Below are 16,011 nucleotides of genomic sequence, written 5' to 3' on the forward strand. Positions count from 1 at the left end.
TTTCACTAAATCAGTGCCAGTCTTTAGAAAATTGATGTTTAATGATAATCTTGAGAATTTCAAGTTGGTTTGAATTTTGCAGATAAACCCCTGTGAATAGTTCATGGTTACTTGCAAAATAATTTGAACAGCACTTTTGCAATGGTTTTATTTTTGTGATTGTTAATATAATTGTGAACATAGCAAAATTAAAATCCAAGTGAATATTTCCCCCTTTACAGTACTGCAGTAACACTGTTTCCCCCAAAATTTTATACATACATGTACAATTTGATAGCCCTATAAATTCCTGGTTTCTTATAAGGTTAATATTTTTTAAAAGTGGAAGAGAATTAAAGACATGACTAATTTTTACACTGTAATTGTACTAGAGGGACATTCTGAGCTTTAACTATATATTCCAAAAACAGGTGTTACATGTACCTCAGTAAGTAGACTGATCTTGCAACAGAACTGCTTCTCGGTAGAATATCAGCATTCCCAGGGAATGGGAAGGGCAGACTTTTGTGAATATACACCTAGTCTACTACATTTTGCAGAAATTATAGTAGTTTATATTGAAACATGAATATAAAGTTCAAGAAACTAGTGACCTATTGAAACTAACTTAAATTGAGGGATAAGAGGAGGGGGTGGGGTGGTCAGGCCCCTTTTATATTTTCATCAACATCTTGATGATAATTTATATTTCTTTTTGTCATTAAAGAAAAAGATTCAATTTTTCATTAAAGAAAAAGATGCAATATGAAATTACACAAAGTTTAAGCTGTGTGTTTTTAATTCAATTGTCATGCAATTGTAAATTTAGCACAATAGATCTAATGCAGATCACATTCATATATTTTGATATGGCAATTCTAGATCCTCAATATTACTTTCCAAGTATTGATAGTTTTGTAGTCCTTCAAAAACATCTAAAAATTAATAAGAGAGTTTAAACATTGCTGCTCCACTCATCACAGATTGCCGTTGTATTTCCTACTCCAATTAACACTGATCGCCGTCAGAAATTCATAAATTAACATTGAACGCCGTCAGAAATTCATAAATTAACACTGATTGTCGTCAGAAATTCAGAAATTAACACTGATCGTAGGCAGAAATTCAGAAATTAACACTGATCGCCGTCAGAAATTCTTAAATTAACACTGATCACCGTCAGAAATTCAAAAATTTATCCTCCTCTTCTCTTTCTGCAAAAGTAGTGGGGTGCTGGTTGTTGCCCATTCGCTCCTACTCCAATGCCTTTGACCACCCTTATTTCTTGTATCGGTGTGGTAGCCCTCAGTAGTACATTATATGAGCCCTTTATATGTACATGTATATTAGTGCTAAAGTGTTAACTATAGAGAGCATCCCTCAAAACATTAGAGCAATGTTGATTGTCGTTAAGATATTACAGTCAATCAAAGATGGCAACCAGCTCATGATTGGTAATCATGACCAGGCCTTTTTCTTTACAAGTATGCAAAAAATGACATCAAGTTTTTTTTCATTATGACAATTTTCGAAAAACATTGTTGGATTCCGATAAGGTAAGGGTCTTTTTGCTAGGAATGGCTCAATTATTGTACTAGAAATACTTGTACACATATAATCTGCAACGTAAGTATCGTGGGATATCAAAATTTCAAAAGCAAGTGACTGCAGTGTGTAAATTGAGGATATTAAATGGTTTTTGGCAGGAATTCGAAAATCTTTGATCTTATCCACCCTGATTATGGCCTGATAAAATGTTAAATTTTCCTAATTGAAATGTCATTGTAAAGAAATGTAATGTGAAATAAAATGGTGTGATTTATTATGTGATTCACAATATAGCAGTACAAAATATAGCACTGATATTCAGGCCAAAGAAACAAAAACAAGGCACATGTATGACAAGTTGGAGGATTTTTCAGACGAACAATATACAACTCTACAATTACTAACAGTGCAATCAGTTTAATCTGGCGTGCTCTTAGAGACAAAGTTTTGTTGGATTGTAAAGGATGTTTGTAGCATTGCACAGGGCAAAGAACACTGGGGGAAAAAAGAAAGGGAATGAACATTGAAACAGACTACACAGGTGTTTGGATAGGCTGACTAGTTTATGTAGAATTTCAACTGTATTGTCTGAGACATACTAGTGCATGGATTCAGTTGACGTATAGAACCTCAGATGTGTTAAAGTTTTGGCTGGTCCCATGAGCTTCGGCATAATACAAAATTTTACTGTATTTGTAATTCATTATGATGTTTTTGATAATTATTCATTATTATTCAGATGGAATTAAAAGATAATCATTTTATGAAATTTTAGACCAAGAAACACAAAATAGACAGCAAAGACAGAAGGGATGAAATACTCAATGCCAGCCCTCCAAGTGTTTCTCTTGCTCAGAATATTATAGATTCGGAGACAACAGATGTGATTGAAAGAGATACTGTAAGAAATGAAGATTTACTGACTAAAACTGAGTCTTTGGTGGAAGCACTACCAGAGTCACCTGTGACAGATCCGGAATCTCAAAGGACAGATCCGAAGCCTCCAGACAAAGTCGAGATCCCTTCGGAGCAGAATCTTGGAGATGTTTCGGGTGATGTAAATGTTTCTTCATCTAAAGACGATTCCAGAAAAGGAAGTGATGTCAAAGAAAGGTGTGAAGAACGTTTTGATTCTGACGAGAGGACAGATTTGCAGGGTAGTAACAAAGAGGTGAATGTGACTGCTGTTTCTATTGAAGACGTAAGGGTGGATCCAAAATGCAACAGGAGCGAGAGCTTTTACTCTGCTGTGTCTTCGATTGAAGGTGATGGAGGGGAGAAAAATTTGCTTATTGATTTGGAAGAGGATGATCAACAAGAGGAAGAAAACTGTCAGGATAAGCAGGAAACACAACCTACTCTAGAATCAAAGGAGAGAACTCACAGTGTTGATACTGTATCAAAGGAAGTTGTGAGCACTGTTGTGACACCTCAAGATGATGAAATATCTAGAAGTAACGAACTCGTTAGAGGATCACAGGATACAGATTCAAAAGAAACACGCACTGAAAAATCAGAAAGTTCAGAGTCAAGAAATTTAATGAGTGAAATTGCAGATTGTGCACCAAGTCAAACAACTTCAGAAAAGTTATCTGACAAGTTGTACCCTGTGTTGGATAAATTCATAGAACAAACTTCTGTGAGCAGTGAGAAGCTGGAAGTCATATCATGTTCCATCGGGCCCAGCGCCGGGACTGCATCAGCCCCAGGGATGGACCGCTTCACTGAAGATCCGAGGGAGCAACAATATGTGGAATGTAGGTCATTCAGGGACAGAATCCAGCCACTGACCAGAGAGCAGATGCAGAGCTTGTACTACAATGTACAGCTGGCCAACAACCCGGCATTCGTCGACCGGTTTATACAGGTATGATGCAAATAGGTTTATAGATAAAGTGAACAAAACAATCAACAAAAGTTACCAACGAGTAAAATACAGAGACAGCATTGAAATTCAATGCAGCTGGATTTTTGAAAAATCAAAGTTTTTCACTGGAAATTCAGTAAGAGATGTTAAGATAATGAATATGTTCTTGAAAATAGTGCAACTGGCTTATATTTAATAGAATCTGTTATATGTATATCTAAAGACATTTGCATATTCCTGTGTTCCTATGGAAATTATGATGTAAAGTCTGCTGTTTTAATGAGATCAATGACCCTAAGATCTGAGTTTTGTTCTTCTTTTATTGAATGGTGGTATTCATTTGAGCTGATTTTAAATGAGATCTTTAAGCACATTCACCGTGCATTACAGGAGAACCTGTATAATGCCATCAGTATTGTATACATGCAGTCTCAATCTGTCACACCATGCGTTTTTGCAGAATGAACTCAGGAGGGAGAACCATGAGTTCTATGAGATTTTGCTGAGTTACTTAGCAACGAGGAGACATTTTCTGAGTGCCGAACAGGAGGTACAGGTCCTACAAGGAGACTACACACAGTTCAAGGAGCAGAGCTGGATTACTCTGAAGCAGTCTGTTCCAGCCAAGGTGAGTTTACAGTTTGTTATTTCTCACCTTATCATAACATTGCATCTTCAACAGATATCCCAAAAGCAGACCCAGAAAATCTGGAATCCACACCTTTTCTTCCTTCAAATAAAAGGAGGGTGCATACCCCCAAACAGGGCAAAATGACGTCAACCAAAATAGGGGGAGTGTTCTGAAACCCCCTGCCCTAATTACAGTTATTAGTATTATAGGTGGTTAAATCTTTATGGTTTCTTTACCATCATTTCAACATGACTTTTTCAAGTGTATAATTATACCCCTCGAACGAAGTTCAGGTCTGTCTTTGCAGATTCGTGTCCGGGCCATAACTTCTTTGTTCTTTGACTTAGGCATACCATATTTGGCACACAGGTGGATCACCGTGAGACGATGTGTTGAATACCTTCATGACCTCTATATGACCTTGACCTCAAGGTCAAAATTAAAGGTTTTTACAATGGATTTGTGTCGGGGCCATGACTTCTTTGTTCTTTGACATAGGCATACCATATTTGACACATGAGTGTATCACCATGAGACGATGTGTCGGGTACCTTCGTGACCTCTATATGACTTTGAACTTTGACCTCAAGGTCAAAATTGATTATAGGGTTTTGACATAGTCATACCATAAGACATGGGCGTATCACCATGAGACTGTGTCATGTACCTTTATGACCTCTTTATGACCTTGACCTTTGATCTCAAGGTCAAAATTATAGGTTTATGACATGGATTTGTGTTCGGACTATATCTTCCACTTTCTTCTACAAAGGCATACCATATTTTTACACTCGGGAAAGAGGTAATTTATACCTATTCACAACACCCTTTGGGAGATTGGGGTAAGTGGGGGTATTCTTAGTGAGCATTGCTCACAGTACCTCTTGTTGTATATTTATTTCAAGTATTGCATTTTATATCATTTGATTGTACGGCGTGGAACTTTTTTCATACATATCATGTTTTAGATTTTAGTAATTTTACTTCACATTATTGATGTTTTTCTAGCATTGTTTTGATATTATCTGTCTTAATGCTATTATTATTTCCTTTTACTACGTTTATAACATGCTGTATCATTTTTATTGTGTGCAGCGCTTTAGAGTGGTTATTTATAGTCAGATAGGGTGCTATATAAATAAATATTATTATTATTATTATTTACAACTTTGTCTCAAAAGTTAATATGTATTCCAAATTCATCATGTATTTGTGTATAAGAATTCAATTTAAATTTTGATAGGGTATGTGTGGAGATGGCGCGTCCTGCAAGACAACCCATACATATGAATCCATAGAATTTCACGACGATGCTTTTAACAGCTGTAAAAAGACTTTGACATCGATACGACATAATATTCAGAACCAACTGGCTTTGTATTCTTATTCCTCGCAGCTTGCTAGGTAACCATGACAACAGTTTAGAATATTTTAATGATCAATGTCCCGATGAAGAGAAATTCATGCATTAACCATGGTATTCGAATACATATAAAAAGAAATTTCATTAAACTTACAAATGTCAAGTGTTATATTGAAATTGGATGTCCTTTAAAGATTACAGGTGGAATCTTACATTCATAACTTGTTCATGTCATCGCCGACATTAAGGGACATTCCACGGAATGCTCCGGTGCAAGGTACGTAAATCTTTATATCTATGCCCCTGAGATCGAAGATTGAGGGGCATATTGTTTTTGTCATTCTGTAATTCTGTGTCTGAAACTTTAACCTTGCTAATAACTTTGAACAGTAAGTGCTAGAGCTCTGATATTTCACACGAGAATTCCTTGTGACAAGACCTTTCCATGGGTACCAACATTTTGACCTACTTTTAAAAAAATTGACATTGGTCATAACTTCTAAATGGTAAATATTAGAGCTTTCATATTGCACATGAGCATTCCTTGTGACAAGATCTTTCTACTGGTACTAAGATATTTGTCCTTGTGACCGTGGCCATCTTTGGAAATGGCCATTATTGGGGGGCATTTGTGTTTCACAAACACATCTTGTTCTGAGCTTTGTTTTATGATTGTTTGTTTGATATTTTTAGATGTATTTATCTGTGCTGCAGATATAATAATATAATAGAAGTACAATGCTCCCTTGATATTTTGCCAATTTTTGTTCAAGACCACTTTGGGCAATAAAACATGGGTGGTGATATAACAAATTCACCATTACAGATGACTTACTGAGCAGGCAGAATAAATTCAATTCTGTAAATTTATTTTGGCTCCATTCTCTATAAAGATTTAGATAATCTTGAGTGTAATTCACTAATTATTTTTAGTTAACCTGAGCGCCTAAATACCTTGTCCAGACTGTCAAACTTCACCACACTGCTCTCAAACAGTTTTCCAGATTTATTTTGTTATGGATTCAGGTATTGCCCTGAAATGTAGTCACTACCCTCCTCTTAGAGAAATACAGATTCAGTTTGCATTTCAGCTCAATTGGTTCACAAAGCCTACTTTAGGGCTAAAAATAGGTCAAATAAATTCCTGGACGTTTTCTCATTATGGATACAGATATTGGACTGAAATTTTGTCATCGCTGTCTGACAGGTGTATGATGTACTGTTTGTGGTTCTCATGTTAAAAATCTATTCTCATAATATTGTCAATAAAAATGGATCATGACATTCTGAGAAATACATTTTTTGTTCTTTTTCGTAGCTGATTTTTTCCAAAAGTCTATGTGAGCTATGTCCATTTTTTAGAGTCCTTTATTATAAACTTTTCAAAACTCATTCTTAGGTCACCCAAGTATATACTCAATAGGGCATGGTATTGAAAAAAGTTTTATGATAGAATTTGTATTGCAAACAGAGCCATATTGTTGATGCAGATTTCTACTACTACCAGTATTTATACAAAAGCTGAAAGAAATTCCACCAGCATGATCTGTTTTAAATTTTACAATGCACACTTCATGGAGTAATTGTATTGATTGTTACACTGTGATGTAGCATGCACTCATACGAATCTTGAATTGAAAATAATTATGTTCCCCAAACAAAGTTTGGGAACATATTGTTTTTACTCTGTTTCTTATTATTATTATTATTATTATTATTCTTTTTCTCCGGTACTTTTTTGTCCGGTAGTGTTCTCAGAAACTACAAAAGGGATCGATATGAAACTTTCCAGGATGATAGTATAGCGTTTGTAGATGTGCATAGTGATAGTCATTTTGTTTGCACGTGCATGCACGCGCGCGCACGTGCATTGCAATTTTGGTACAAAAAAATGGAAAATCAGAATATTGAAGGAAGCGATATAAAACCTAAATAGGATGATAGTATATCATTTGTACATATGAAAAATAATAGTTATTTTGTCAGCACGCGCACGCATGCGCGAGCACGCGCATTCCAAAATTTGTACACTAACTTTGGAATCAGTCTAACTTTTTTGTTGTTCATTGAAATGGCTTGAAATTCATATCATAGGTAGATATTGAGACCCTTAACTGATTTACATAGTCAAAATTACCAATTTGCACGCGCATGCACGTGCGCTTCATTTTGATTGGATAATACTAAAATGTTTGTAACTATCTTATTTATGAAGCGAATGAGATGATATTCACAGCATAAGTAGACAATATGTGTATCTATATATTGGTGTAATAAAAAAATGCCAACGTACACGCGCATGCGCGTGCAACGTTTTTTAAATGTTCAATTTTTAAAGGACGATAAGGTTTTTGTTTTTCATCAAATTCTATTGATATTAATGGTTTAGATGTGTCTTGGTACTCCTTACAAATTGCTGTGGTTAGAATTACTGCTAAGCACGTGTATGCACGTGTGCTGAATTCTGATTGGACAATTTTAAAATCGCTATAACTTTCTTATATTTGGTGGAAACGTTATGAAATTCATACTGTGGGTATATGATACAAATGCCTGTTGAACGACATCAACAAAAATTCGGAATCGTACACGCGTGCGCGTGTATGCACGTGCAACACTTTCTTTCATTTCTTGGTACTGAAATGACCATATTGAATGTACTACATGTAATTAAAGACTAAAATAAAATGATTTTTTGCTATAGATTTAAAAGGACATCACTTTTTAATTGGGGGAGGTTTGGGGAACATATGTAACGGTCCCCGTTACAATTAGAACTAGTTAGCTATCTTGTTAGTTTGTAGTCTTTGGTAAAAATGAGTGATGTGAACTACTGGTTAAACTGTTCAATCCTCAGGAAAGGGGTTTTAAACACAAGCAGGCACCTGGCAGTAGAGTTTCTTATTAATTGTATTGGTTTGCCTATATGTGACAGGATACTTGTGACTCTGACCTTGAACTTTGACCTACTTTTTAAAAATGTTAACTTAGGCTTTCCCTTTTGAACCAAGGAGATAGGGTTTTGATATTTCACATAAAGATATACCTCATGATACTTTTGGCTTAGTGACCTTTACTGTGGACTTTGACCTACTTTTTAAAAACTTTAACCTGGGCTATATCTTTTGAACCTAGGGGATAGGGATTTGATATTTCAAGTTTAGATGCCACATGACCAGGCCTTTAATATGGTATGAAAATTAAGTAGAGTCATGCTTCCAGGCGAGCTATGTTGTCTTCTGACAACTCTTCTTCAAAATCTCTGTGCGACTAACTAACAAGAAATATTTGAAAATTCATACTATTGTAGCATGTCACCGTCACAGTCCTGATGTTCAACACCAAATCAATCGACTGCGAGACTGCATCACAGTTCTCTTTGTCTTTCATCGCCAGCCAATCAAAGATCATGAATTCGTTCAGAACATTAGAACATGGACTCAGAGAATGGTAAGACCACAGAAATCGTATGTTTTGGACTTCTGAAGGATATGAATTTTGAGTGAAATTCTATGCATTTCTATTATGATTTAAGATATCAGCATTAGTGCGGGTTGCAAGTTATGAGGACCACCTGTTTGTTTTGAATCACATCTTACGCTGCCCAGCTGGTGTAGGCAAATGGGGAACCAGTTTAATTCAAGTTCCAGCATTTCATACTCTCAGCAGCCAATCAAGTTTTGACAGTCCAATTTTAGATCACATCCTTACATGTTTTGCCACCGTTCTAATGCCGATCAAGTAAGTGTGAAGTACGGTATAGTCATGTGATGGTATGAGTGTGAATGTATGACTGACTGTGTGCATAACGGAGATTTAAATCGCATCAGATTTCAAGTTTATAAATGAAATGTGAAGATAACGAACAGTGGTCAATCTCACAACTCGTATAAGCAATGGTACAATATGAATACAAAATTATAATTTTTGGATGACTGATCACTAGATATGAATATTTCCGTTTTCCAGTTTTGTTGAATAAGCAACTATCTATGATGTCAAAAAGTGTAGTCTTTGATTTATCGTGAGGAACATACGTTTTGATGTTATTGATTTGAGAAAAGTTTTGCGATTTCAGTTGCAAGGGATACTCCATTTTGTTGTGTTTTACATCAGCTATATTTCACAGTAATTCATACTTAACATGATTAAACTCTGAATCTCAATATTTGCTGTATGACATTTACTATGCTAACACCAAAATAATTAGCAGCTAGTATATTGAAATGTACAGGAAATGTGGAATATTTTGTAACTCAGTGTTCTAAATAATATTTGATGACTAGGGGCAGAGAAGAGTTTGTAGCGCTGATGGGTAAATGCACAACTATAGAAGGTGGCAATCAGTCCAACAACTGGATCATGGTAGACTCCGATGGAGATGAGGTGCTTATGAATTATTCATCAAGAAATTCAATGTGCTTATGAATTATTCATCAAGAAATTCAATGTGCTTGTGAATTATTCATCAAGAAATTCAACGTGTTTGTGAATTATTCATCAAGAAATTCAATGTGTTTGTGAATTATTCATGAAGAAATTCAATGTGTTTGTGAATTATTCATCAAGAAATTCGATGTGCTTATGAATTATTCATAAAGATATTCATTGTGTTTGTGAATTGTTCAGTGTAAGAGCATGTTTGTATTGAGAACTGTCCATATCATCTATTCATGTAGTATGTAGGTCCCTGAAAATGTACATTTTGCTGGTATTTATAATGTATAAGTATGATAGATGTTTTCATTTTTCCATTTGAAGGATGAAGATCCAACGAATGCTTGGTTATACCTCCATGAAAATGATGTGGTAGCGATACTGAATCAGCTGCAGGTGGTAGAAGTCTTCAAGCATGTACTGCTGATGACAACTCAGTCAGATGGTAGGTGATCACACAATACCCCGCGCTCCAAGCACAATTTGCCTATAGTGATGTCCATGTATTAGAACTGATTAAAAAGGTTTCTCAGTGCATTGTCTATGTTGTTCCTGTAGGTTCTCCCGAGTATGACTGCAGGCGGACTTCAGAGTCCCTGTTCCTGAAACTCCTGGCCTTTTGTACCTGTTTTGTGGAGATACTGGGATGTGGGCTCCAGAATTACAATATGCCAAGATACAAACAACTCAACAAAAGAATTGGAAGAATGATTAGGTATTATAGTGATCAGAAATGTGACCATGTGATTTAGAAGAATGATTAAGTATTATAGTGATTAGAAATGTGACCATGTGATTTAGAAGAATGATCAGGTATTATAGTGATCAGAAATGTGACCATGTGATTTAGAAGAATGATTAAGTATTATAGTGATCAGAAATGTGACCATGTGATTTAGAAGAATGATTAGGTATTATAGTGATCAGAAATGTGACCATGTGATGTAGAAGAATGATCAGGTATTATAGTGATCAGAAATGTGACCATGTGATTTAGAAGAATGATTAAGTATTATAGTGATTAGAAATGTGACCATGTGATTTAGAAGAATGATTAGGTATTATAGTGATCAGAAATGTGACCATGTGATTTAGAAGAATGATCAGGTATTATAGTGATCAGAAATGTGACCATGTGATTTAGAAGAATGATCAGGTATTATAGTGATCAGAAATGTGACCATGTGATTTAGAAGAATGATTAAGTATTATAGTGATCAGAAATGTGACCATGTGATTTAGAAGAATGATCAGGTATTATAGTGATCAGAAATGTGACCATGTGATGTAGAAGAATGATCAGGTATTATAGTGATCAGAATGCCATCATGATGATTGTAAGCAGCAACAAAATAGTTTACTCAATAATTGTGTATTCTCTCTCTTTGTCTGTCAGTTTGTCTGTATCTCTCTCTCTTTGTCAGTTTGTCTGTATCTCTCTCTCTCTCTTTGTCTGTCAGTTTGTATCTCTCTCTCTCTTTGTCAGTTTGTCTGTATCTCTCTCTCTTTGTCAGTTTGTCTGTATCTCTTTCTCTCTTTGTCTGTCAGTTTGTCTGTATCTCTCTCTCTCTCTCTCTCTCTCTCTTTGTCAGTTTGTCTGTATCTCTCTCTCTTTGTCAGTTTGTCTGTATCTCTCTCTCTCTTTGTCAGTTTGTATCTCTCTCTCTCTTTGTCTGTATCTCTCTCTCTCTTTGTTAGTTTGTCTGTATCTCTCTCTCTCTTTGTCTGTATCTCTCTCTCTTTGTCTGTATCTCTCTCTCTTTGTTAGTTTGTCTGTATCTCTCTCTCTTTGTCTGTCAGTTTATCTGTATCTCTCTCCCTTTCCACAGTATCATCATGCATGCTCTGTAACTGGCTGTGTATGTTCTGTTTTAGAATGACTGTACAATATGTGTCAGACCACTGGGAGAATTTCTATAAACTCAACAAGCAAAGTCTTCCTCAAGCACAGTTAGCTAGACTGGAGGTGGAGTATAACCGTTTCTTCCAGAGATGCACCAGCACTATTCTATCAGCAGAAAAGCAAGTGAATTTACTTAATATCAAAATCATAATATACAGAAAAAAAGAAGATTTCCTCAGTATAAGTATTTACATGTATATTAGATGGACAGATTTATAAGTGATGGAATTTTTTTTTTTTGTTTTTTTTTTTTTTTTTTTTTGTAATAGAGCAGTTGAGCTTAAAAAGACAGCTTGTGCTGTAGATAGCTGTAAATATTGAATTGATAGTGGGTGTTTGTCTTTTAGGTTGGGGTCATGGCAGTTTATGACAGACATGCCATACTCTACTGTTACTAAGGAAACAATGTGGTTATTGCTGTGGTCTATGCATCAGGGGAGAGGTCAAAGGGTCACAGAAATGAGTATGCCAACGGAAGAAGAGTGTCGAAAATTTGTTGCAGGTAAAGTGGTGTTGAATTAAATTCTGACAGATGATGCTTTCATATTAAATTCTGGAATTTGAAATTTGTAGATCCTTGTTTCATGCAATACAATAAAAGAAGATTGGAATGAATACTTTTGGAAATATTAAACAATTACTGAAAAGATGGAATGAAAAATATGAATTTCTAAGTTTTGATATAAGGAATGTATACAATTTGTTGGTGTTCAGCTTTAGTACATGTCTTTAAAGTGATCATTGCTGATGAGGTGACATGAAATTCTATGAATGCTGAAATGTACTGTGTCTTATCATAATTATTTTTTCTGGGATGTTTTTCTTAATATTAACTTACATATTACTGATGAATTTTGAATGATAAAAATTATCAGTTACCTTTGATAGATAATTCTTGTTTGGTTACAGACCCGGAAAGCAAGTTACAACTGGCTGATGTCATCAACCTCCTTCCCACTTCTGAAGTCATCTTCCTGTTAACAGCTTTGGCCAACATGGCCCAGTGTAGGAAGGCTGAGGAGACAGAATTTATTGAAGCTGTGGCCTTTGGACTATTTGAGGTTTTTCATTCATATTTACTATAGTGTATCAAATACTAGCTATCAACGAGCAAAGATTTATTAGAAATTACACTTCATTATAACCATTTTAAAAACTGTTAATTATGATTTCATTATACTTGACTTGAAAAACATTGATATATTTTCATAATTTCATAAATGTAGTAGCTAATCCAGCATATGCAATGTAGCAGAAAAATGTCAATTTGTACAGAATTTCAAATATTAATTGTACTGGTGAAGAAACTTAAAGAGAGAAAAAAACATAATGAGGGTGCACTAAACTGACTACTTTTCACGTCTTGTAGATTTGCTATGTGTGTAGTCAGACAAGGGAGGCATGCTCTAAGGTTGGGCGGGAATTACTGGTATCAGTGGCCAATGCTCATCCATTTATACTGTCCCTCCTCATCCAGGGCACGAAGGACAACATGGACAACATTGGAGCTGTAAGTGCTGCAGATATTAGTTTTGATGAGGGTTCAATGATAAAAAAAAAAAGAGTTCATGATGAAATGATTTATGACATATTGTGGTTTCATCAATATTCAAAGGTTTTGTGGATTTTTGAAAAATTGTCATTGATGTTGTTACTGTTATATATTTTCGTAGTAAGGTACATGTAGGATGAATAAAATAAGAAAGAGTTGATGTTTACAGTGCTTCCCAAGGTCTTCTGGTACTTACTGGACATTTGGTCCAGCAATGGTTGAGATATTACTGGACCAAATCACATTTTACCAGACCAAACTTTTATAGGCAAATTAATCCCCTATTGTGACCCCACCCTACCCTTGGGGGCCAGGGTTTTGACAAACTTGAATTTACACTATATCAGGAAGCTTAAAATTTCATGTAAATTTGAACTTTCTGGCCCAGTGGTTTTTGAAAAGATTTTTAAAGATGTTCCCTTTATATTCCCATGTAAAACTTTGATCCCCTATTGTCGCCTTACCCTACCCCTGGGGGCCATGATTTTAACAAACTTGAATCTGCACTATGTCAGGAAGCTTTCATGTAAATTTGAACTTTCTGGCCCAGACTTCGGAATAGCATCCGTGATGTACATGTACTTTATTAGCCAAAGCATTTCACTTCAGATTCGTCAGTGGAGTAAACTTTACCAACCCGTGTTATGACCCAGGTTTTTTTAAACTCAAGCAAATCGCGTAACTCAAATTCAAATTGTTCAATCAAACGTGCCCATGTTGCTCAAGTACTTCTTGATCAGAGTATAGTTTAAAAGCTGTTATTTATTTATTACCTAATTCAAACGCTTCAAAGACGTCTGTAGTTTCACGGAATATTGTTCAATTGTATTATCACCCTCTCAGGGGAATTGAAGATGATTGCAAGTTTGATAAATATTTGAGTTCACATTTTCTGTTTGTAATGACTAAAGAACAGAATAAATCTTGGGACATGCTGCTAAAAATTGAAAATTTATCTATTAAATCATATATATCATTGGAAAAAAAATTATCGGACACTTTGTCCGGCCAATAACTGATAATGTTCGGACCAAAACAAAAATTACTGGACATTTGCCAATGTCTGACGGACCTTCGGAATCACTGTTTTTACAATTGTTATTTATTTATTACCTAATTCAAACGCTTCAAAGACGTCTGTAGTTTCACGGAATATTGTTCAATTGTATTATCACCCTCTCAGGGGAATTGAAGATGATTGCAAGTTTGATAAATATTTGAGTTCACATTTTCTGTTTGTAATGACTAAAGAACAGAATAAATCTTGGGACATGCTGCTAAAAATTGAAAATTTATCTATTAAATCATATATATCATTGGAAAAAAAATTATCGGACACTTTGTCCGGCCAATAACTGATAATGTTCGGACCAAAACAAAAATTACTGGACATTTGCCAATGTCTGACGGACCTTCGGAATCACTGTTTTTACAATTGAAAGTAGAAGTAGACATAGACTTTCTATTGTAATACTGTTACGTTGTAGATTATGTGAAATTGAGGCATAATCACCTCTGTGTGTTTCCCCTCTCTCTTTTAAATGCTGTCACACATCTTTACTGTATTATGTCTCATTATAAAGGGATGCCTGTTTTATAATACTGACTTCTTAATGTCTTATTGTACACCCACCCCTTTGTAACAATTTTCTTAGTGGTCATATGTATACTCAGAGTTTAACATACACTAACAATACAGTCAGAAATGTGTACAGTTCTTAGTTCAAAACCGATTCCACTCCTCCTTTGTTCTATGACAGATGGCCCTTTACCTTTTCCAAGCATTACCATTTCATCAATGGATTCCATGTGACCCGGATATCGTTGTCTTAAAGCAATGGCTGATGTCATCAGATCTCAACCAGGCTCAGAATCAGCTCACAAGGCATGTGCTTAGTCAACTCAACTGGGGAGTGGATCAAAAGGTAGGCTCAGAATCAACTCACAAGGCATGTGCTTAGTCAACTCAACTGGGAAGTGGATCAAAAGGTAGGCTCAGAATCAACTCACAAGGCATGTGTTTAGTCAACTCAATTGGGGAGTGGATCAAAAGGTAGGCTCAGAATCAACTCACAAGGCATGTGCTTAGTCAACTCAACTGGGGAGTGGATCAAAAGGTAGGCTCAGAATCAACTCACAAGGCATGTGCTTAGTCAACTCAATTGGGGAGTAGATCAAAAGGTAGGCTCAGAAGAATTTTGTTGTTGTTGTAATTTTGAGGCTTAAAGCATGCGGGGATGGAAGGTGGTGGAAGTGGGGGTGGGGTGTAAGAAGTAAAACTTGTTCCTAGCTCAGCTAGAGGGGACATTATTTTCAATTCCTTAGGTCAACATCATAGCTAAGGATTCCATAACAAGGAGAGACAAAAATATTATACGGTGCAGCCTTATTATACTGGAATCGGGTTGTCCGTCCGTCCGTCCGTCTGTAGACGCAATGGTTTCCGGGCTCTAAAGCATTATCCTTTCCATCTACCATCACCATATCATATATATGGACTACCCATGGGATGAAGATGTTCCCTATCGATTTTGGGGTCAAAAGGTCAAAGGTCAAGCACACTGGACATCGAAGTAGCAATATGGTTTCCGGGCTCTAAAGCGTTATCCTTTCCACCTACAGTCACCATATCAAACATATGGACTACCCATGGGATGAAGATGTTCCCTATCGATTTTGGGGTCAAAAGGTCAAAGGTCACGGGCACTGGGCATTGAAGTAGCAATATGGT

The 16,011-nt window shown here is 35.8% G+C and overlaps 1 protein-coding gene across 2 annotated transcripts in view; it reads left to right on the forward strand.

Moving 5' to 3' along the window:
- LOC125654441 (ectopic P granules protein 5 homolog) overlaps positions 1-16,011 on the forward strand; it is a 53,063-nt gene that overhangs the window by 1,594 nt on the left and 35,458 nt on the right. For both annotated transcript variants that reach the window (XM_056143913.1, XM_056143914.1), the window contains exons 2-15: positions 2,303-3,394; positions 3,855-4,022; positions 5,269-5,429; positions 5,583-5,665; positions 8,699-8,838; positions 8,924-9,129; positions 9,675-9,774; positions 10,150-10,270; positions 10,384-10,540; positions 11,701-11,847; positions 12,076-12,230; positions 12,638-12,789; positions 13,098-13,238; positions 15,041-15,205. In XM_056143913.1, the coding sequence (XP_055999888.1) occupies positions 2,303-3,394; positions 3,855-4,022; positions 5,269-5,429; positions 5,583-5,665; positions 8,699-8,838; positions 8,924-9,129; positions 9,675-9,774; positions 10,150-10,270; positions 10,384-10,540; positions 11,701-11,847; positions 12,076-12,230; positions 12,638-12,789; positions 13,098-13,238; positions 15,041-15,205 (2,988 nt within the window). The remainder of the gene's footprint in view (positions 1-2,302; positions 3,395-3,854; positions 4,023-5,268; positions 5,430-5,582; positions 5,666-8,698; positions 8,839-8,923; positions 9,130-9,674; positions 9,775-10,149; positions 10,271-10,383; positions 10,541-11,700; positions 11,848-12,075; positions 12,231-12,637; positions 12,790-13,097; positions 13,239-15,040; positions 15,206-16,011) is intronic.

The sequence above is a fragment of the Ostrea edulis genome, chromosome 7 (genome assembly GCF_947568905.1).
Source record: "Ostrea edulis chromosome 7, xbOstEdul1.1, whole genome shotgun sequence".
Classification (NCBI taxonomy): domain Eukaryota; kingdom Metazoa; phylum Mollusca; class Bivalvia; order Ostreida; family Ostreidae; genus Ostrea; species Ostrea edulis.